The sequence below is a fragment of the Marmota monax genome, unplaced genomic scaffold (genome assembly GCF_021218885.2).
Source record: "Marmota monax isolate L192 unplaced genomic scaffold, Marmota_monax_Labrador192_F-V1.1 WCK01_AAM20220418_F8-fsc00185, whole genome shotgun sequence".
In the NCBI taxonomy this organism is placed as follows: domain Eukaryota; kingdom Metazoa; phylum Chordata; class Mammalia; order Rodentia; family Sciuridae; genus Marmota; species Marmota monax.
In genome coordinates, this window is record NW_026693278.1 from 80,767 (window position 1) to 102,861 (window position 22,095).

Here is a 22,095-nt window from a genome sequence, read left to right on the forward strand (position 1 = left end):
TGCGAGGCGGGGACCTGAGAGGCCGCCTGGCTGCCATGGGGCACGTTGGCCTTTAGGTGGCAGGATAAAGCAGGTTTGGGGACTGCACTGCTTGTTCTCCAGACTCACCTCCTTGTCCCACCTGCCTGGCCTGTGTCCCCAGCCCGCGCCCCCCCAGAGGAACAGGAACCTCCTCACAGCGGGAAGATGGACAGACTTCATTCTGGCTCCTCCTGTCCCCGCGAAGCTGGCCTCGTGGCCAGTGCCATTCCTCGTCTGCACAGAGGAGGTGCCAGGAGGGGCCGGGCTCCGGGGAGCTGCGAGGAGACGTGCGGATTCATTTTGAGGCCTCATAAGGTGGCTTCTGCACGCTGTCCTGCCGGCAGAAATCGGGCTGGCAGATGCCTGGTCATGCCGGCGGCCGCGGGTTAACACCTCGGATTCAGCTTATGTCGTTTGAGGAGGGCTGACGGCCTTCCCTGTGTTTGTCCCTGGTCGGTCTTTGGCCCTGAAGCATCCTGGACCGACGGGGGCATGTGGGAGCCGGGGGCCGCGGGTGTGTGTAGATTTTCAAATGCGCCAGCCCTCTCTGCAGAGCCGCACGTTAAATATTTATCGGCAGCAATTTGTGCGTCTGCAGTTGATAAACGGACACTAGGAGGGGGCTGGGGGTGGGCAGGCTAGGAGAGGGCCAGGGAGGCCCCGAGGAAGCTTGGGCCTTTTGTCCTGCGTCTCTGGGGAGAGCAGGCCACGGGGTTGGCGTGTCACCTGTGTGATCCCTGCGACAGGAGGGCCGTGTTCTCGGCAGAGCGCTGCCTGGCTTTGGCTCACAGATATCAAAGGACAGCTCAGGGGAGGGGACGTGGTGTGGAGGAAGGAGCTTTGTGTCGATCCAGCGCAAGCTCTGAAGGCACCTCCTAGGTGCCAGTCCTGGGAGCCACCGCTCCTGCTCACCTGCTCAGCCTGGGGCTCCCGTGCAGCCAGCTGGACCTGGACGTGGACCAGGCCCCACGCCCAGAACCCGGGGCCTCTCTGGCCTGGCTACCCGGGCACAAGCCTGGGTCCCCCCGGGACTGGCTTCCCCGTCAGGAAGGGGAGGACAGGGCGCCCCAGCCGGCAGCTTCTTGGAGTGGAGCTGAAAATGACCTCCCCTTGTGAGCCACCCTGGGCCTGATGGGTGTGCCGCGTTTGCCTGGGTGCACGTGTGACCGTCCTCCGGCTGCCCCACCCTCTGCAGGCCCCTGAGCCCAGACCCCATCTGCTTCTGTCCACAGCACCTTCGGAGAGCTGAAGACGGTCCGCTTGCCCAAGAAGATGACCGGGACAGGCACGCACAGGGGCTTCGGCTTTGTGGACTTCCTTACAAAGCAGGATGCCAAGGTGAGAACCTGGGGAAGGCTCGGGGCCTCTTCAGTGCAGCACACGCCACTCCCGAGCTTGTGTCCCTTTTCCTGACCGTGCTAATTCATGCTGCACTTTGGGAGGGAACGCTCTGGGTTTACGTCCGTGACATGGGACAGGGCTGCTCCCTTGCACCCATACAGGAGCCTAGGCTGCGGGTTTCCCAGGCCTCTGCACACCAGAGAGGGCTCTGCCGTCCAGCTCTCCCCAAGGCGGGCAATGTGCTGTGTGGAAAGGCGCTCAGAGAGGAGAGCAGAAGGTTCCAGGGGCGGCCCGTGGGGACACCTCTCCCCGTCACCCTCGCACCCCAGCCAGGCTGTGGCTGGTGCTGGTTGTACGTGGGAGGCAGCCCCGGTGGCCCCACATGCACACTGTGCGCGTCCCTGTGGCCGTCCCGCCATGCTTGGTTGGCTGGTCAGAGGTTTGTGGTGCTGAGGACTCGACCCAGGGCCTCGCAAGGGCCAGCAGGGCTCTGCCACTGAGCCCAGCCCCGGCCTTTTGAAGTGGGGCCTCTGCTCCGAATTTGGGTACAACAAGTTGGCCCTGCCGTGGGTGCCGGGTTCTCACCTGCCACCAGCAGGCGTCCCCGCTGTGTCCTTGGTCACTGCACCCTCAGCCCCGAGCTCCAGAAGAAAGGTGCCTGCAGGGCCATGGCCGTGGACTTCCCTCTGGGAGCTCTGGCCTCAGCCCCCTCGAGGTGAAGGGAAGCCACAGGGAGGCCATGCTGGTGGCCCTGTGCCCTCCGCCCTGGCGGGGAGTCCTTCAGGAAAGCAGGAGCTTCTTGAATGCACCATGGTGTCACGAGGGTCCCAGTGAGGGGTCAGCTGGCACAGAGCCCAAGGTGCAGCTCCAGATCACCGCACAGCCCCTGTAGGCCCTGGGAATACCCCGGAGGGTCCTGCCAGCCTTTGTCCCCACGCCTTGCACCAGGTGCCTGGGCTGTGGCCACGCTCATCTGGACGCCTGCTCCTCCCTCCTGGTCTGGCAGCCTTTCCGTGCCTCCCATCAGGGTCTGAGGTACAGCCCTTCGGGCAGCAGGCCCAGGGCAGCAGGCCCAGGGCAGCACGGGAGGCGGCAGAGGGCAGTTATACGGCCCGGCGGGCTCACGGATGGCCGCGCCAACCCTGCCTGGGGGCCGTGGGTGGGTTTACTCTGTGGAGCCCAGCGCTGGGCATAGGTGTGGCTCCACCGGCTGCTCGTACCGGGCAAGTGGGCCTGGGAAACACCCCAGCAGGCTGTGGCCAGCACGGGAGGTTGGCGCACAAACCACGAGGCCAGACTGCCAGTCAGCATCCCAGTGCTGCATCGCCCGCCATGTGAACGTGGGCCAGCGGCCCGCTTTGCGCCTCCTTCCCCTGTGGCGTGGTGGCAGTTCCTTGCAGAGTGGCCTGGGGCCTGGGTGCCGGGTGTTCCGGGAACAGGCCAGCCCGGCCTCCTGTTGCCGTGAGGGTGACGCAGGGGTGGCCACAATGGAGTGACCCAGGGAGAGGCATGGGAAAGGGCAGGGAGCAAGACGCCCCCTTCTAGCCTGAGCTTGGGTCACCGTGACACGGCACTCGGGTCTGGAGGTGGCGGCTGCTCCCCACTGTCCCTTCCCTGCCTCCATTTCTGGCTCCTGGAAGAAGGAGGGAGGCCCCCCGGCCCTCGGGGGTGGCTCATCCCACCCTCTCCTCCGCCGGGCAGCTGCTTCTGACCCCCATGGACCTGTAGCCCTTCCCTCCCTGCGCCGGCACAGGCCCTCACCGTCCCCACACCTAGTGAGCCACTTCCAGAAAGTTCCAGCCATAGCTCTTAAGAGACAGCCGCTCTGTCTGCCTCGCGGGGACAGCCGCCTCGCTCCTCCGTCCTCCTGCTCTGGATGCTCTGAACACCAGGCCAGCTCACAGGCATGGGCCTGAGGAAGGGGAGCGGCTCTGAGCCCTCAGAGCCAGGTACCCTGTCACCTCCCGAGAGCAGCCTCCTGGCCCCGCCCCGGCCACACTGCCTGAGCTGCCCTCCTAGCAGAAGCCCTGGGGCCAGTCCTGCTGCAGAATCCCCGCCAGTGTGCAGGCCCTGACTGCATGCCCTCTGCAGCTGGCGCGGCTCGGGTGCCCTTCGTGAGGGGCAGCAGGTGGTCACTGGGCATCTGCCACTTCTTATGTCAAGAGGCTGGTCCCAAGTGATCCTCGGACAGGGGGAGAGGATCAGAGAAGAGGGAAGGGAAGGGCAAGCCAGGCCTTTCTTTCTTCCTCCATGACAGGCTGGGGGGACAAGGGCTTCTAAGAGGAATCCCAGTGGCCGTTAGTGACCATTCTGCCAATGGGGACCTGGATGGGAGCCCCAGTACAAGTGGGCACGTGGGCTGGAGCCAAGGCCATGGAGCTCTCAGGCTTGTCGGGGACCAGGGGTCAACTCCAGGTCAGCGCTCCCCCAGCAGCTGCCCGTCCACTCACCTGCCTCAGGCAAGTCCCACGGCGTCCCTTCCCCTCCACATCAGTCTCCACAGTGGCCCTGAGCAGGTGCTACCTTTGTCATCCTTAAACAAGGAAAGGACTCTGAGTCCTCTGTCCCTTCTCCAGAGACCCAGTCCCACTCCACACACGAGGGGACAGATCTGTTGGCCCCTCCCCCATCAGGCACGCCCCAGACTGGACAGAACCCTGGGGAGGGGCCCCCTGAAGGCTGCAGGGGCTGAGCTCAGAGCACCCAGGCAGCTGGGAAAGACAGGGACAGACAGGCACCTGTGGGTGCCACCTCGGCACGAGACGTGGCCCCTCACGCAGGGCGCCTGGGACCCCAGGGGCGTCTCTCAGCAGCTTCCTCCTCCCCCGGGTCCTGCCCCAACTCCTGGGAGCGCGAGCCAAGCTCAGCCGCCCCGTGGAGCCTGGGGGCCGATGGGCAGCCCAGCCCCAGCCCGCTGCTTAATGCCCTGCCACGGGCAGGCCCGGGCCATCCGCCCTTGTCACAGGCTTGGTGACCGGAGCCCTTCCCACAGGAAGCGGATGGCGAGCTGGCAGATCCTCCCAGCCCAGGACATCTTAGGAGCCCTGATGTCCCCAGCAGTGAATGCCAGTCCCCCGACAACGCTGGTATCAGCTAGACCTCCAGGTGTGAAGACCCAGCATTTTTAAAGATCCTCCCCACGTCATGCCAGGGAGCAGGACACAGGGGCTGAGGGGCCGAGGGGGCATCACAGGATGCCCAGGACCCACCCTTACCTGAATGCAGGGGCCTCCCCAGGTCCTGGGCCACTGCTGCCCCCAGGCACGGGGAGGTCTCTGATGGAAAACACTGGCGGGCTTCCAGAGTCCTGCATTCAGCAGGACAGCACTGGATACCATAAGCGTCGTGTTTTGATCCTGGCAGGACTCAGGACGGGGCAGGAGGCCTCTGCGCCTAGAGACACGGAGGCCCCGAGGCCTGCGTCCTGCTCACAGGCCCACAGCCAGGGCTCGCCAGCTGGGCACAGTGGTCCCTCCCGCCTCATCTGTGGGGTCCCCTAACCCAGTGCCATCTCTGTGCCACCTCTTAGGGACACCTTGACAGAGGCCAGAGGCTGTCCCTGGGAGCATCTCTAAGAACAGCCTCTCCAGTCCCCAGAAAAGGGGTGGCATTCCTCATGCCTCCCTGCAGAGGCTCAACCTCCCTGCCTCCCCCTGGCCAAGCCTGAGGCCAGCCCAGGAACCAACACACATGTACTAGGGCTCCCAGCCAGGTCCCCATTGGCTGAGTGGCCACCAATGGCCACTGGGATTCCTCTTAGAAGCCCCCGTCCCCCAAGCGGTCATGGAGGAAGGAAGAAAGGGCCACGGGGAGGGCGGCCTGGGGAAGAGCTGCTCGAGGTTCCTCCTCCTCCCCGGCCGTGCCTTTGTACTTCTGCGGCTGCAGCTGTTTTTATTTGCCGCCGCTGCTGTTGTTTTAAAAGGTCTATTTTCACATGGAATGTTATCCAATTAGCAGAGCAATGTGTCGGCTTAAATAAACACGCGGGGGAGCCGAGCGCCATGGCGGCGGGCTCTGGCAGCCGCCTCCTCTCACTGTGGAAGACGGTGCGGCCGACTGTGGGGTCCTCCAGCTGGCGGCTCCCGCGCTCTCACAAGCCCCCCCCCCCCCGAGCCAGGGGTGGGCACCTAGGGAGCCACAGGGCGCAGGCCCCACACCTGCCTCCGTCCGAGGGAGCTTGGAGCAGGCTTCTCCCAGCCCTGGTCACCTTAGAGTCCACTGTGGGAGGGAGATGGTTTGGGAGCCACAGGCTGGGGACAGGCCTGTGGGTATCTGTCTCAGAAGCGTACTCCGCCACATGGTGTCATTTCTCAGAAGGGCCCATAGTCACTCTTTGTTGTGCACAGACCCCACAAACCGGGAGATATTTCTCCCTCCACGCAGACCAGGAGCGGTTGGCAGGGGTTGCAGGGTTGCTGAGAGGTGGCTCTCAGGACCTGGCGTGTGGGACACAGGGAATGGGTCTGTCCCGGAGCACCCACCGTACCCACTGTGGGGGGCGACATCAGAACGTCCCCCAGAAGTCGGCGGCCCTGGGCTGATCCTTAGCCAGCTCAGGGGCAGGTCACTGCTGGCTGGGGGCATGTTGGCGTGGTCTGTGTACCCTCGGGCTCTGCCAGGACAGCTCCCCAGGGAGCCGGAGGGGCCTGGAGGGCACCCTGGGCATCAGGACAGGATCCATGCCCGGCTCTGCCCAGGAGCCAGGCAGCCCTCGCAGCCACGTGGGACTGAAGTCCTGCCAAGGGCGTGCAGTGGGCTTTTGTTGCTGGGAGGAGGAGAGTGTCCCCAGGGAGGCTGTGGAAAGGTCAGACCCGCGGCGCTGGCAGCTTCCAGGACCTCCTGCTCTTCAAGATGGCCGTAGTCCACCTGCACCGTCACCCCACACCACTGACGTCGTGGGGTTCAGACAAGGTGGTGGGAGACTTGGTTCCCCAGACCTGTGGGCCGTGCCCCACTCAGAGGAGAGCCAAGGCCAGGATTTCTGGGCAGCTGTGGTCAGTGTGCCCAGGGGCTGCCGTTTTCCCAGGGCTCAAGTTGCTGTCTGGAGAGGAGCCCCACCTGCCCTCCAGGAGCTCAGGCACCCAGGGAGTCAAGGTCCAGGGTCAAGGTCAGAGCACGCAAGCACGCACATGGCTGCAGTTCAAAGGCAGACGGGTGTGTGGGCCCAATAGGGCTGAGGGACTCACCAGGGACCAGTGACAGTAGAGAACTGTCACCTCACTTAGACAAAGGACGCTTGGAGGAAAGGTGAGGGCCGAGAGGGAAGGAGTGCCCACCTCGTCCCACCTCTGAGCTGGGCCCCCATCACTTCACCTGAGCAGAAACCCGCGTGTATGAGCCCTGCCATGGTGCCCAGGAGTCACCTCCTACGGGGGTGGGGGGGGGTAGTTGGGAATGGCCAGCATCCGCTGTCAGAAAACCACAGGAAGGGGCTCCCAGGGACAGGGTGGCCCCCCCGTGGCCTTCTCTTTGCCGACGACTACAGACTCAGAGCTCCATCCTGGACCTTAGTCTTGCCCAGCAAGCCAGCGGGGGCTCGGTCTCTCGATCCTGCAGCATGGGTCACAGTCCCCGACTACAGTCACGCACGTTGGGTGCAGTGCCAGACCAGGGCTATGTGTCCAGTCAGGGTCCCAGACTCGCTCCCCAGTCCTGACGTGCTCCTGGCCTGTCCCGTCTTGGCGGGCTGAGGGGAGAGGCTGCAAGGGAGCCGGCAAGAGACCCTCAGTGAGGAGAAGCCACGGTCTCTCTGGGTATTTATTTTCTGCGCACAGTGCACCACTGAGGTGGCAGGGACACAGCGCCTTCCCTGCAGGGGTCAAGGCCAGGCCCGGGAGCAGCTGCCGGGAGGAGGCCAGGTGTGCTGGGCGCTGGGCGGGCTTCTGCTGCAGCCCGTGGGAGAAGGGCGGGGCCTTCCAGGGCTTAAGCCAGGGGTGGGACGTGGAGCCACCGAAACCCAAGGAAGGAGGAAGCCGGCCTGTGTGGGCCCTGCGTGGGCCCGGCCCCTTCATCCCTCCCTTCGCTGCGACAGAAGGACAGAGTCCTCTCTGAGCTGGGGGCCGAGTGCTCGCAGTTCCTCGAAGCCAAGAGATCGTGACACTAGGAGAGCGTCAGCCCAGGGCGGGAGGTGGCCCAAGGGGTCCTCAGTGGGGTCCTCAGTGGAGCTGAGCCGCAGGAGCCCCGAGCCCTGCAAGGGACCAAGGCTGCTGGGCACAGGCCACCCTGAGCTGACCCTAGGAAGGTGGGGACGTGGCCGTGGCCCAGTGGGCTCAGCCTAGGGGGAAGCAGCTGGCAGACCTGGCCTGTCACAGGGGACCTGCACTCCCCCGCCCCGCCTGGCACCTTCCTGTGCCTCGGTGTCCCCTGGAGCCTGGGCCGTCTTCTTCCTCCGCGCCCCCCCTCGCCCCCACAAGCTGCCACCCAACACGTTCTCATTACGCTTCTTCAATGAAGCCCAGTCACTCTGGATTATCCAAGGCCAGATTTAGCCTGGAATCAGTGTCCTCCCTGCTGCCTACGACATTTTGAGGCCACCAGATTCCAGCCACCAAGGCCGTGGGCACCCGGGAACGCAGCCTGACTTCCCATTAACCTGCGGGGATGGAACTGGAGGGTGGTTCTGCTATTTTTGGAGAGCCACATACTGTGTGGTAACTGTCACACAGAGCTGTGTGTCAACCTACCATTGCCCCTGTTCTGTGGTGGGAGTGAAAAGTCCAACGCACAACAGCGGCCTGCAGCAGGACCCTCCCCGTTCACTGCTGCTGCCTTTCCTTTCCACGGGCAGAAGCTGAGGCTCAGAGACGTTAAGCAGTTTGCCCAACATCACACAGTGAACAGGGATTTGAACCCAGCTAGCCAGCCACAGAGCCCATCCCAGGCTGACCGTCACCCCTCCGTGAGCCTGAAAGCCTTTCAAAGAGAGGCCATTATTAAGTGTCGGAGGAGCGCAGAGGAGATGGAAAGGATCAGGGGCAACATCGGGGAGCCAGGAGATGGTTTAGGGACCCACACCAATCCTCCAGGCCCAGGAGTGAGAACTGTTTCCCAGGGTAAGGCGCGCACACGGGAGGCCACAGGAGGCAGAGGCTGGGCCGGTGGGGGCCGCCTCCCCGGCTTCCTCGCCTTCTTCCAGGTTGAGGCCGAGAATCCAGCAGATGCTGCTCTCGGCCGCCCCCACCCCCATATCCCGGACACACTCCTCAGCGACGCTGGCACCAGGATGGCACTGCCGCCATGCCAGGCTCCCCACCAGCTCCTCTCCCCCCTCCAAGCCCCGCTCCCCTACCAGGCCGTTTCTCTTCCTCGCCAGCTGAGAGCGCGTGTGTTTAGAGCTCGGAATGGGCCATTTCGGCTCCGAGTCCAGATGCATTTTTATATCCGCCTGGAAAAAGCGCAGAGGCTCTGCTGGCTGCCAGGAGGGTTTTTAAAATTAAAGTTAAAAAAAAGGGAAGACGCAGTTCCCCGCACCTGGCCCTCTTCAGAACCGTACCATCCCTCCGTTGGCCACTTGTGCTCAGGGCTATGTTCCACCCCTCCCGTCCCTCCCTCTCCCGGGTGGGCACTGGGTGTCCTGGGTGAGTTCTGCCCTCAGGGGCGAGGTCCGGTGGTGTCACCACTTGCTTCCTGGGACTGTGGGACAAGGTGCCTGCCCCAGGCAGCTCCAGCAACTTCAGGGCACCCTCTGTGGGCCCCAGAGGCTGTGCGTCCACAGTGGAGGTCAGCAGGGCCGGTCCTTGGAGGACCTCCAAGACAGCCACAGTGCCTGGCATCCTCGGCTTGTGGCCTCGTCACTCAGCCTGTCTCCATGCAGCGGACCCCTGGTGGCACGGCTCCTGCCAGATGAGCGCCCACCCTCCTCCACTGTCCCCTCACCCGGGCTGCCTCCTCCTAGTTCAGTCATCTGAGCCCTGGGGTGGCCCCGACACAGCTCAACTGTCCAGACTCCTCGTGGGTGAGAGCCAAGGCCTTCCCGGCTTCCAGGCATCTCGGCTCAGGGGAGCAGGAGGGACAGAACCCGCTCCTCGTCCAGTCCCAGGGCTGCTGTCCAGGACCCAGTGCAGAGCACAGGCCCCTCTCACTCTCCAACCCTGTCGGGGACACCTGGGCCTGGGCCTCTTCAAACCCAGCACCTCCCTTATCTCTGCCGAGAAAAGGGTGAGGTGACATCAGGGGCACAGACAACTGGCCCTGGGACCACCCCTGTGAGCCCCACCCTGTCCTGGGACTGTTCACATCACCTCTTCTGTCTCCCCCTAGCTCCGCACTGGCTCACACTGACGTTCCCATCCAGAGACAGGGATTCGATCACCCGGATCATGAAGCTGTGGCTCACGCCTGCAGTCCCAGCAGCTCTGGAGGCTGAGGCAGGAGAATCACAAGTTCACAGCCAGCCTCACAATTTAGCGAGGCCCTGAGCAACTTAATGAGACCCTGTCTCACAATAAAAAGTCAACAGGCTCAGTGGTGAAGCACCCCTAGGTTCAGTTCCCAGGACCCAAAAAGCAGAAACCCTACAGGAAGCCTTCCTGACGTGATCCCGCACGTAAAGACAGGGAACTGGGCCGAGTGTGGAGGTCCGAACAGCAAGGAGGGAGAGGAGGAGCGTGTGCCAGGCCCCCAGCTGCAGGGCCAGGGCTGGGCACGGGCAGCGGAAGGGCAGGGGACTCACAAGGAGTCAGCAGAAACCACAGGGGACTTACTGAAGAACAATGTGGAAGACAGGGCCACTGGGGCCAGCAAAGGAGAGTGGCACCAAGTGACACAGGGCTGCACAGTTGTCATGCGGGGGAAAGATGGAGCTGGGCTTCCTGTGGCTGATGGGTGGGGGGCGGGGAGCCTGCTAATGGAGCACCTTGTGCGTAGTGGGCGTAACACAGGAGTGAGGCCCTAGCCAGGCGGCGGGCCCACGCAGGCTGTGATGGTGCTCGGGCCCTCGCAGCGTACCTGTAAACAACGACTCATGGACAGACCGGCCCCAAGCCCCGCATCATCAGGCCTCAGTCTCAAGCACTGCCTTGTCTCTTGTCCCCTTTCAGAGAGCCTTCAATGCCCTGTGTCACAGCACCCACTTGTACGGCCGAAGGCTAGTCCTGGAGTGGGCAGACTCCGAGGTGACCCTGCAGGCCCTGCGGCGGAAGACGGCCGAGCACTTCCACGGTAGGAGAGCGTGGGGACTGGGCCTCAACCGGGGCTTCCTGGGAGGGAGGAGGGGCTGGGCCCCAAGAGCACCACCAAGGCCCCCCGCACCCAGTGCCGGGCAGCACCCTCCTGTCCCCGTGGCAGGAGGCTGGCCCCTGGAGGCCTCCTTTCCCTCTCGGGTGCCTTCGCTTTGGGGCCAGGTGACAGAGGACAGGTGCCAACTCTCTTTCCCCTCCTGGTCTGTTGGACGGGTCATCTGGTAGGGAGTGCAGACCCTCTCCCATCTGCCTGGGGAGCCAGGCTCCAGGATGGGGCCAGGACAGTCCCTCCTGTGGCCAACCATGGTGCTGAGGTGCCTGCAATCTTCCTCCTTGTCCTGGGACACGTGCCTTCCTGTGTCTCTGCCTGTCGTTCAGGCCCATCCTGGGGGGCATCTGAGAGCCAAGGGGACCTGGAGCCAGGAGCAGTTGTTTGCTGCTGGCCAGGGAAGCTGGGGCTGGAGAGCAGGGCCTCTGACAGCCCGCTGGACCCCAGAACGTCCTCGGAACTCAGCGGCAGCCGGAGGCCTCGGGTGTGGCCCACCTGCCAGGCCTACAGAGGCCGCCCTGCCCACCCTGGCTGCCCTGCTCCACTGCTCCCCCATGCTGTTTCCCAGACCCGGGCAGGGCCTGACTGTGCCGCTCTGTCCTCTGTACCATGGTGTCTTGCCCCTTGGTCCCTCTTTATCCTGGACGCCTGCCCTCCCCATCCCTCTTGTCTCTCGCCCTGTTGTGTTGGCCTCTGTGGTTCATTGTCCTCATGGAACCCACGCCGGCCACGTGGGGCTGTTGTGCCCATCTTTGTGGGTCTCGGGTTCCCCTCTGGGGACATTTGAGCCAGGGCGAATGTGAAACCAGAGACACAGAGGCCAGCAGATAACCTCGATCTCAGTAAGTCCCCAAGTCCTGACGTGCAGAAAAGGAACGCGTCCCTATCGACTGGCATTGACAGGCCCGAATGCACCCTCGGCAAATGTTTGTGTAAGGGACTGTCCCTCCCCTGCCCCCACTACTGCCCTGGTGGGAGAGAAGCCCGGTTAGTAAGCTGAGGTCCACGGATAGCCCCCTCCCCAGTGGGAGGCTCTGCCGGAAGCGCCCCTGGGATCAGCCCTGGGGGTGGCTTAGCCATAGGGGCCGGTCACAGCCCTGCCGTGAACCCTGCGGGATGCAGTCCCCGCCCTCCACGGCCTCTGAAGTGGGCGAGCTCAGCCCGTTTTGCAGATGGGAAAACTGGGGTCACCCACTCGCAAGGTGACTGTGACCCCTGGGACCTTCAGTTCCCCGCCCGACTCGAGCACTGGGGTCCCAGGCGCAGGCCACTGCCAGGCAGGGTGTATGCTGTGTGGAGCCTGGCGACAGCCCTCCCCTCTCGGGGCCCCTGAGGCACCCGCGGCAGCTGGCCTGTCTGGACAGGGCCGTAGGCCTCTGCCCTCCCGGCAGGGCCATGTTCCCTCTGTGCCCTTTCCTGTGGGAAAAAATACCCAGCTCATTGTGTTAAAGTCACATTGTTCGGAGCCTGCAGGCTCTGGCAGGGCTCTGGGCAGGCGGGATCCATGCCCAGTTCCCTCCCTGGCCCTGGCTTTGGCCTGAGGTCTGCCAGGAAGGTACTCGGAGCTCAGGGGGAGGCTGCCAAGCAGAGGCTAGACAGAGGACTCCCGTGGAGGGAGCGGAAGGCGGGTGCAGCACTGACACTGGGGCCGGCGAGCAGTCCTCGGGGATAGTGGGTGGCCAGAGCAGACGAGTGGGGTCCTCACTGCAGCCCATGCGGCCAGCCTGAGGCACCCGAGTCTGCCCTGCCCTGGGCTTCCGTTTCTCAGCCCAGCTGCTGACCTGGGTGGCGTTGTGGGGACAGAAAACCTGAGGGCCCGGAGCATGCAGCCCCCCCTGACCAGCCTCCCTGGTCCCCGAGGAGCCCAGGTGAAGGCCGGCACCTGATGGGCAAGCTGTGTGATGCTCGTGGTCACTGCTGGGCAGCTGGCCTGTCGGGCCTGACGTGGGCCCGGGGGCTGGCTGTGTGCCTCCACGGGCATCAGCCCTCACGACCCTGGTGTTTCCCGTGTGAGGTGGGGAAGCCAAGGCACAGAGAGGGCAAGTCACTTTCTCAGGGCCCCCAGCAGCTGATGGCAGTCAGGATTCAAGCCTGGCTTTGAGCCACCTGCTGACTGAGCCTTGGTCGCTGGTCCTCATGCCTGTCCCCTGACCCGGCGTGCTCATCTTTGCTGTCTGTGTAAGGGCGTAGGTGGCCCTCGCCAGGGGCTTGGAGGGGAAGGTGAGGACGCTCAGCTGCGCTGCTCCCCTCACGGCCACTCCCGCTTTCCCCACCTCCCGCCCAGCCAGGCCGACTGTGGGCAGAGGGCGAGACGCGGGAGGAGTCCTGCGTCCTCGCCTGGAGGGCAGCGGGGTGGACAGCAGGGAGTGGTGCTCAGGCTGGCGCTCCACCTGGCCACCTGCGTGGAGCCAGCAGCCGAGCCTGGTGCAGAGTAGGAGCTCTGTACGCAGCAGGACTGGTCAGGTGGAGTGGCCGCTGTCCTGCCTCATCATCAGCTTGGGGGAGACCCAGAGCTCAGACCAGGCTGCCTTGGGTGACAAGGGGGGCCAGTTTCCACCCGACCCGCCCTTCCAGGGACACCCCGCCTCGCCACCGTCCCTGTCCCTCTTCCCTCTCCGACCTCTCACCCACTGGGTGAAGTGTGGCTCTTCAGACCTCAGGGGTGGGGGCGGGGGTGGGGGCAGGGAGGCAGTCAGAGGAGAGCCCTCCGCTGCTGTGTCCTTTTCTTCCCAAGTGTGTCCCAAGCCAGCAGGGTCGCGGCATCGAGAAGCTTCCAGGGCCTCCCTCTGCAGGCCGTGGTACCTGTAAGATAACATAATGGTGGGTGACACCCCAGCTGGGGAGGCAAACAGGCTTTTATTTGGCCGGGAGTGAGGCTGGGCCTCCAAGTTGTCTTACTCCAACTGGGGAGACCGATGGGCTGCGGTCAGCACTTTGCCTTTCCCCTCCGGAGCCAGGAGCACATACATGACCCACGTGGCAAGTGGCCAGTGCCTCCCCGCCCGCCCGAGTAGGCTGGGCCAGCCAGGCTGGAGACCCAGCGCTTCCCTGGGGCACTGGGGAGGCTGTCCTGGCCAGGCCTTGGCCTCCAGCACAGAGCCAGGGAGGGGACTCCCACACCAGCCTCATCGTCCCCCAGCATCCCAGTCTGCCCTCCCTCTGGGGTCGAGGCCCTGTCTGTGGGCCCTGTGTCCAGCACAGCTCCCATGCTGCAGGGCTGCTGGCGTGGGGTGGATGGGCACCAGGCCAGCGCGGGGCAACCAAGTCCAGCACTGGCGTGTGCTGGCACCACCCAGTGATGCCCCCCTCGTGCCAGGGGCACCCAGCCCGGGCTCCCTCGGCCTCGCAGCTGGCACTGGAGCCGTTTGGGCTGAAGCCAGGTGCTCCTGCCTGTGCCTTGAAGCTGCACCGACCTGAACAGAGGTGGCCACCGGACGTTCTGTTTCCATTCGCTCTCGTCCTGGGGATTGAACCCGGAGCTCTGTGTACCACTCGGCTGCGTCCCCAGCGCTTCCCATTGCTCTCTGGAGATGGGGTCTCTCAGCCTCTTGTCCAGGCTGGTCTCGACCTTACAGTCCTGCCTCCGCCTCCCAAGGCACTGGGATTACTGGCATGTACGTGTGACTTCTTAGTAGAGGCCTTTGTCAAGGACCTACTATGTGCAGAGAGGAACCCACAGCGGTTTTACATTCTGCATCTCAGATGTGAGCCTCACAACTCCCTAGAGAGAGATGCTGTTCCAGTTTTACATAGGTGCAAACTGAGGCCCAGAGAGGTCTCCCAGCTTGCTTGAGGGCACACAGCTCTGGACCCAGTGGAGCAGATAACCCTTCTCAGCATGCCTTAAATTCCAAGTGCCCTTCTCTGGCAAACCCGGGCTCCCAGTCCAGTAGGGAAGCAGTTGAGAGTTTGGCTCCCCTTCCAATAAAGTTTTATTGGAAGGCAGCCCTGCACATCAGTGCTCTCAACTGCAGGGGCAGTGAGCAGTTGTGGCAGAGACCTGTTGCCCACGAAGCCTCGGGTCCTCGCTGCCTGGCCCCTCACTGGAAGTTTGCAGCCCCGAGGCTTTGTGGGTTTGCTGCCCTTGCTTTATCCAAAGGCCCCTGGTGGCCAATTCCTCCTAAAATGACCGTCCTTCCTCCGCATGTAATTCTGGAGCCTCCTACCTGCCTGCCCTGCCCAGCCCCAGGCCCCTGGCTCTGCATCTCGCTCTACCCACCTGGTTGTCCCGGTACTTGTGGGCACAGAGCTGACCCTGGAGCAGGACAGAGAGATGTGATTACCATAGTGACCAAGTCCCGTGCGGGAGATAGAAAGGGTAAACGGCATGATTCACTCTGTTCCCTGGGGGGGCTTACAGAAACCTTCCAGGGAGGCGCCATTTCTCTGATTGGAAGGGACCAGGCAGCAGAGATCTGGGGGCAAGAAGCATGCCAGGCAGAGGGAACCACAGATGCAAAGGCCCTGAGGCAGGAGCCTGTTCAGAGCAGGCCTTAGTAGCTGGAGAGCAGGCCCAGCGTGGGAAGTGGTAGGAAAGGCCTGGCTTTCACTCAGGGTGCAGTGGGAAGGTCTGAGAAGGTCTGAGAAGGGAGGCGCGTATCAGGGCCAGGCTCACACGGTCAGACCTCCTCCTCGCTGTGTGGGGTGGTGTTAGAGAGGCACAGGGTGCAGGTCGGAGTGAGGACAGTAACCAGAGCAGGGCCGGGGGTCAGGAGAAGCAGGTGGACTGCGTTTCTGGAGAAGGTAGCATCGCCGACAGGCTCCTAGGGCAAGAGGGAGAGCAAAGGACATGCCCAGGTCTTGGCTCCGAGTCCCCCAGCACCATGGGCCCACGAGAGGAGCCCCTGGGAAGCTGGGAAGAACAGGTGTGTGGTGGGTTTCTGAGCCAGCTGGGTTCCAGGCACCTGTTTGGCCACCTTGGGTATCACCAGAGACGTGAGAGTCAGAGCTCACAGGAAGTCGGGGCTGAGGGATGAATGTGGAGCCGACAGCATGGAGGGGACATGTGGAGCCCCAGCGGCTCCCGCACGCCCTCCCAGAAACAGTCACCCACAGGACAGCACGCTTTCAGAAGGCTAGGACCAAGAAAGCCTGGTGTCCTCACGCCAGCCCTCGCAGATAAGCCTCCTTGATCTTGACCATGGAGACATAATCATCAGGCTTTAAAATCATGGTCAGGAAATTTCTAGCAAGTATGTGAAGTCACAGAATTTATTATTCAAAAGATCCCTGTGTCGTGGCTCACCCAGCCACCTGGGGACAGGCTTCCTGAGAGCCGCCGCTTTCAGGCCTTGGCGCGGCCCCGCAGGAGGAGGGCAGAGGGGACCCTCCCAGGCAAGGAGGGCGAGACCAGCAGGAGACCTGGGCTGTCCCCACTCCTGTGGCCACCGCGGCCGCTGGAGGCAGAATCAGGAAAATCAGAGAGGAATTGTTTGGGTCAAGGCAGCGCCTAGGCAGGGTGTCTGGCTGGCCGTGGGGACTCTGGGGGCCCAGAGGCCAGCTGGAGCAGGTGCGCACAGCCACCCACCCCCAGCCCTGAGCCTCGCTGGGTGGTGTTTGGGAAATATTTCCAGGCGCTTCTGCAGTATCCTGGGCACGCTCCGCCCTCCCCCGGGAGCTCCTGTCCGTGCAGCGAGGTGCCTGCTCCCAATCCAGCTAAATTGTTATTGACTTGTGTTCTCTGCGCTCCGCAAACATTTCACTCAGCCGTCGCCGGCGAGGCCAGGGTCCCTGCTAGGGCTAACGGGGAAGCCAGCTGTGCCGGGCCATCTCTTCTGCTCCTCCTCATCGATCACAGAATTAAACTGACAGGAGGACTGCGGGCAGCCGGGAGGGGCAGGAGACCAGCCGGGATTGGACGGGGGTTTGGGAGCCTGGGGACCAGAACGCTGGAAACGGGGTGGGAAGGAGGTTTGGCCACTGGGGGGTGGGGGACAGGGATCTGGACTGCAAGCTGGCCAGGCCAAGAGGGACAAAACCACGGAAAACGGGTTTTATGACTGCGTAGTGACCTTCCGGGTCAGGAGCTGCCGGATGGTCCCAGCCGAGGGCCCCCACAAATCTGAATCTCACCTACAGGTAGAAAAGCCAGAAAGACTTTGAATTAATGACCAGTATTTTACTCTTGAGAGATTTGGCCTGAAAACCAAGATTCTGGCCTGTATTGGAAAATTGAGTCTGGCCACCTGGTCCCCCATAGGGCACTCGGCCTGCAGAGGGGCCCCCCATTGGTGGAAAGTGTGAGCCTCCCCTTGGCCTCAGTCCTCAGTACTCCCTGTAGCCGCCCCGGGCTGTCTGACTCTACCGCCCCACCACCTGGCCCCCAGGGAGATCTGCCATCTCCTGCCCCCACCCAGGGCCTGCAGGGGCAGCGGACGTTGACCCAGGCTGATGAGCCCTGAGCCCTGAAGGACCCCAAGGCCTGAGCAGGTGGCGGGTGCCCTCCAGCCTCTCCTGGCCCACCTTCCTTGCCCCCTGCACAAGCGCCCGTCACAGGGAAGCTCCCAGCCCTGTCGCTGTTGCGAATGCCCAGGGGACCAAGCCCAAAGGCCCCAGGCTTGGCCCGCGCCCCCTGCCCTGCCTCGGGATAAGCTCTTGGTGATCCAGGCTGGGCGCCTCCACCCACCTTTGAGCACCGGTCTCTTGGTGGCCAGTCCAGTGTCCCAAACCCCTGCTTCCCAGGATGTCCCAAGCAAGCTCACCAGGCCATGCTGGGCCGAGGAGCCAGAGCCCCTCACACCCAGGTAGCAATGGCCGTGCTTGTGGCCTCGTGACCCCCGTTGCCCACCCCCAGGATCAGGACGCAGGCAGCCTGGCTCCCCACTGACTCCACCCCGTGCCACAGGGCACATCCTTGGGCTTGGTGGGGGAGAAGGGCCTGCAGTCACATGACTTCCCCAGAGCCTAGAGCACTGCCTCCTTGTCTGAAAAGTGGTCACCAGCTCATGGGATTTCTACGGGAAAGTCACACAGAGCCCGCGGGTACCTGGGGGGCTTGGTCCTGTTCTGCACCCTGCAGCCTTAATTTGGGCAGCTGGGTCCCTTGCTGGGTGCTGCATAACCCCTAAGTGGCCTTGCAGGTCCCCTTGGTTTTACATTTAACATTTCCTCAGCACCTCCTGGAGCTGCCCTGGCCTCAGGGCCTTTCCATCTGTCATTGAGTCCTTTGTAGGAAGTATTCTTACGGGTCCATCACTGCAGGAGTCATCCAGGTGGGGCAGAAAAGATACGGACCACTAGGGAGCAGAGCTCAGCTGCCCTGCGCCAGCTCCCTGAGCCCCTGCATGGCCCCAGGCCAGTGGTTCCACTTGCTCCCTGCCCTGTCCCCAGCATGAGCCTGGTACTCAGCAAGTGCTCAATAATAAATGCCTGCCGTGGCCAACTAAAGGGGACCCAGGAGACCCGGGAGACCAGCGGAGCAGGTGCTGTCCCCCTGAACAGACAGGAACTTGCTCCTGCTCCAGGCCCCTGGAGGACCCGCCTAGGGGGGCTGCAGGGTTGAACCAGAGAGGGACCTGGCAGAGCACCGCACTGAGGGGTGGCCAGCCAGCCTCCTGACCAGACAGCATGGGTGCCTGGCCCACAGCACCACACCTCGTGTCCCCGTGCCCAGTTTCCCCAGGGGCGGGGATTGCAGGCTGCCGATGGCCCCCATAGTCAGGATGGCAGGCCCCTGAGTCTGAGGACTCGGGTGCATGTCCCAGCCTGAAGTCTGGCCCCGCCACCTCCCCTACCTCACCCCTTGGGGCTGGTATAGCAGAGGAACCCTGCTGGACCAGGGCTGCGGGGGAAAGGAGCTGACGCACAGAGGGGGACTGTCCCTGCCACTACTGCCGGGCTCAGGCCGAGAGAACAGAAGACACTGGGGAGGCGAAGTCGGTGCCCACTGCTGCAGCTCTGGGACCCCTGGCCCGGCCTGTCCAGGAGAGCAGGCCCAGGCACCCTCGGCCCCCGGCAGCCACGAGCGTGGGCAGCAGCCGCAGCCTGTGTCGTCACCTTCCATTTCCTGGTGGCCGTTACCTGCCCAAGGATCCAATCTCAGAGGCCATTGTGCACCTCGGAGGCTGGCGATCAGCAGGGCCCTGGCCTTGAGCAGCGGGAAGGAGGGGGAGGAGGCCGCCAGCCCCGCATCCTGTCCCCTGTCCCTCTTGGCCAACAGTGACGGTGCAGCCGCTGAGCCCTCCTCCGCCTCCCCGTGGGCAGCTCAGCGTGTCCCCACCCTGAGCCCACTCGCTTACCCCAGGGAACTCGGGAGCCCACCCAGTGCCAGGCGCTGGCTGGGGACACAGAGGTGCACAGGACAAAGGAGGCTGTCGCATTGGTGGGCGGGCTGGGCAGGGTGGGCAGGGAGCTGGACGAGGGCTCCAGGTGGGCACCTGCTGCAGCCTGCACCAGCTCAGGCGATGCCCAGAGGACGTGGGGTCTCTTAGGTCACAGATGCCTGGGGGATATGTTCAGAGGGGTCCCAGGAGGTTGGGGTTCCCAGAGAGAAGGTGACAGGGGCTTAAGTGTGGAGAGGACAGGAAGGGCCATGTCCCCTTTAGTGACGGACAGTAAGATGGGGGAGGTGGCTCAGTCAGTCCCCCTGGGCCCCCAGAAGGGCACCGAGACGTTCCACCCTGGGCCAAGCACTGTGACACCACCCTTGGGGAGTCCCCAGGCCAGTATGGAAGGAGGCCAGGGCTCTGGGGGGACGAGGCACCTGCAGACTCAGGAGGAGGAGGAGTGGGAGCACATGAGGTTCTTCAGGCTGCCTCTGTACAAAGAAAGCCTTAAATTGAGTGAGGCTGCCCACCAATGAGTGGTTAGACTAGCAGAAGGACTAACAGAGCAGGCAGCCCAGAGCCCAGCTTCCCTGCCCCGTTTCCTAACTGGAGGGCCAGGGAACCAGCACCCCTGCTCCAGCTGCTGTGGTCTCCTGGCTCTTCTCTGGCCAGCACCAGAGTCGTGAGAAGCAGAGAGGACGTGACTTAAGTGTGACTCGAGGTCAGGTCCATGCTCTGCCACTTCCTAGTTGGACAGACTTAGATCTCCCGTCTGGTTCACTCCCCCCCTGCACACCTACTGTGGGACGTTGAGAGGATCAGGGCCGTGGCACGCAGTAGGTGCTCCGTCAGGGGGAGCCTGCATCAAAGCCCAAGCCAGATGTCCCCCTTCTCCAGAGCCGCTTCTCGTTGTCACTCTGCACTGCCCTTGGGGTCCCTGGGTTCTACAGCTGTGCGCCCAGTGTTTATTGAGCTCCTACTGTGTGCCAGCCACTTCCTACGCCATTGGCGTCTGGCCTCCAGTCAGAGGAGTGGCTTCTGCTCGTCTCCTCAGCCCTGGCGCGTGCTTGGCTGGCCTGGGACCTGCTGGGAGAGGAGGAGGCCCACGGGGTGGGGGGTGGGGAGGCAGTGGAGGCTGAGGAGGCCGGGGCCGGAGACCGCCTGCCCTCCCTCTCCTCATGCCGCCATCCCTCTCCCCTCCTTCCCTCCCCATGTCCCCTCCCTCACCTCCCCTGCTCCTCCCTGCACATGTCCCCTCTGTCTCTGCCCTCCTGGACCTGCATCTCCCCGCCCCCGCGTCCTCCTCTCGCGCCATCTGGGCTCCCACAGAGCCCCCGAAGAAGAAGCGGTCTGTGGTGTTGGACGGGATCCTGGAGCAGCTGGAGGACAGTGACCGTGACGGCGAGGAGCAGACACTTCAGCTGTGAGCTGGCACAGAGGTAGGTGGTCAGGGGCCGGGCTGAGACAGCGCCCCCACCCCTGTGCGCCCCACCTCACAGTCCAGGGTGGAGGGGGATGAAGCCTCGGGCCAGGGCCTGATGCCCACACCTGGGCATCCTGGTGGCAGATGCCTCGCGGGTGACACTGAGCCCACAGCTACACTGTGCCCCGGGAGCAGAGGCGGGAGCAGCCATGCAGGGGTCACAGCCACACGAAGCCAGGACCCTGCATCCCCAGCTCAGTTGGGAGGACCCCTCCTAGTTCCCTCGCCCCCCTGACCCCGATGCCACCTCGTTCCCTGGTGGCAGCCCATGAAAGGGTCAGCCACGGGCTGAACAGGTAGGAACCTCTGTCCTTCCTCCCGCCAGGGCTGCTGTGCGAGAATCCCCACCTGTGTCTGTCCAGTGAGCAGTTAGAATAGCAGAAGGACTAACAGAGCAGGCAGCCCAGAGATGTCCGCATCAGTGGAACCAGGAACCCCGGATTCTTCCAGGGACACCCCCGAGCAGCTACTGAGGCCTCGGGCTCCAAGCCGAGCCTGTCACCAGCGCCAGCAGCGTCCACTCCCAAGCAGGGCTGTGGACACATCACAAACCTCACTCCTGGCCAGAAGCGACCCCAGGCTTTGCCCAGAACCGGGCACCTGCGTGTAGCACGTCCACTCCTGTTGCAGCCTGAGGGGAGCTCCCGTGGCGGGGCAGCACCAGCATCGGCCAGCGGGCGAGACGCTGCCCAGCAGAGACGGCCAGGCCGCAGCTTGCACCTGAGTCCCAGCAGCCACCCTGGCCCGTGGACCACAGGCCCGGGCACCCTGGAGCCGCGGTCGTTGCTCTGTCATTGGGGTTGGCCACGGTCAGCAAGCCGAGGAGTAAAGCTCAGGACGTTCCCGCGCTTCTGTCTGCTTCCTAATCGGGGCCGCTGGGTGGGGACCCCGATGAGCCCAGGGCCCCTGGGGCTCTCATCAGCTCGCTCTGTACATTTGTAGGGACGAGGTTCCCGTCCCTGTCCAGTGTCTAAGGTGGCTTGGGTCCCGAGGAGGGCTCCCCAGCACTCAGTCGCTTCCCAGGCGCGGGCTCCGCTCAGCGGTCTGGCTCGGCCCTGGGCGCAGGGGGGACACTGAACCCAGGGCGGCTCCTGCCCAGCGCCACCGCCTCCTTGTCCCCTCCTTGCTGCTGAAGTAGGACGATGGGGACGGCAGCCCCGTCGTGGAGGCCAGAGAGTGCCGGGCGCCTGTCCGGGGTCCCAGTGCGAGTGAGGGCTGCTGGCAGGACGCAGGCCAGGCCTGAGAGACCCCGAGACAGGAGCAGAACAAGGAGAGCGCGGCCCCGACCAGGCCTGCTCAGAGCCGCGGGGGCAGCGGCCATGCTGGACACTGTCCTCGGCCTGGCCCAGGCCCTGCCTCCCGGCCTCACTCTGCCAGTGGGGACAGACCCCTAGACAAACAGGAATTCACTCCCCACAAAGGCCCCAGGCTGCCCGGCCCCCGGCCTCCATAACCCACGCAGACCCCCCTCTGCAGGCGGCCAGCGTGACCTGCTGGCACCGCGCTCTGGACCAGGCCGACCCAGTCTGACCCCCTGGCCTCCCCCCACGAGTGAGGTCACCTCCTGCCCAGGCCCTGCCTGGGGTCCACGTCCACCCGCGTTGTTCCTGTTCCCCAGAGCCCGTCTAGATGGCACCAGCATGGATAGCCCCTCCAGCCTAGCCTCAGCCCCACCTCTGTCCCCAGGCCTGGTTCCCAAGCCACAGCTCTCTGTGCCGGGGACAGCCTTGATTCTGAACAGGGGCCTGAGTGACCCTG

The 22,095-nt window shown here is 63.9% G+C and overlaps 1 protein-coding gene across 2 annotated transcripts in view; it reads left to right on the forward strand.

The window, feature by feature from the left end:
* Nucleotides 1-21,185, forward strand: part of Rbm19 (RNA binding motif protein 19) — a 98,139-nt gene extending 76,954 nt beyond the window's left edge. For both annotated transcript variants that reach the window (XM_046456506.2, XM_058583150.1), the window contains exons 22-25: nucleotides 1,254-1,359; nucleotides 10,401-10,521; nucleotides 20,184-20,293; nucleotides 20,663-21,185. In XM_046456506.2, the coding sequence (XP_046312462.1) occupies nucleotides 1,254-1,359; nucleotides 10,401-10,521; nucleotides 20,184-20,281 (325 nt within the window). In that variant the 3' untranslated portion in view covers nucleotides 20,282-20,293; nucleotides 20,663-21,185. The remainder of the gene's footprint in view (nucleotides 1-1,253; nucleotides 1,360-10,400; nucleotides 10,522-20,183; nucleotides 20,294-20,662) is intronic.
* The last annotated feature ends 910 nt before the right edge of the window (nucleotides 21,186-22,095 follow it).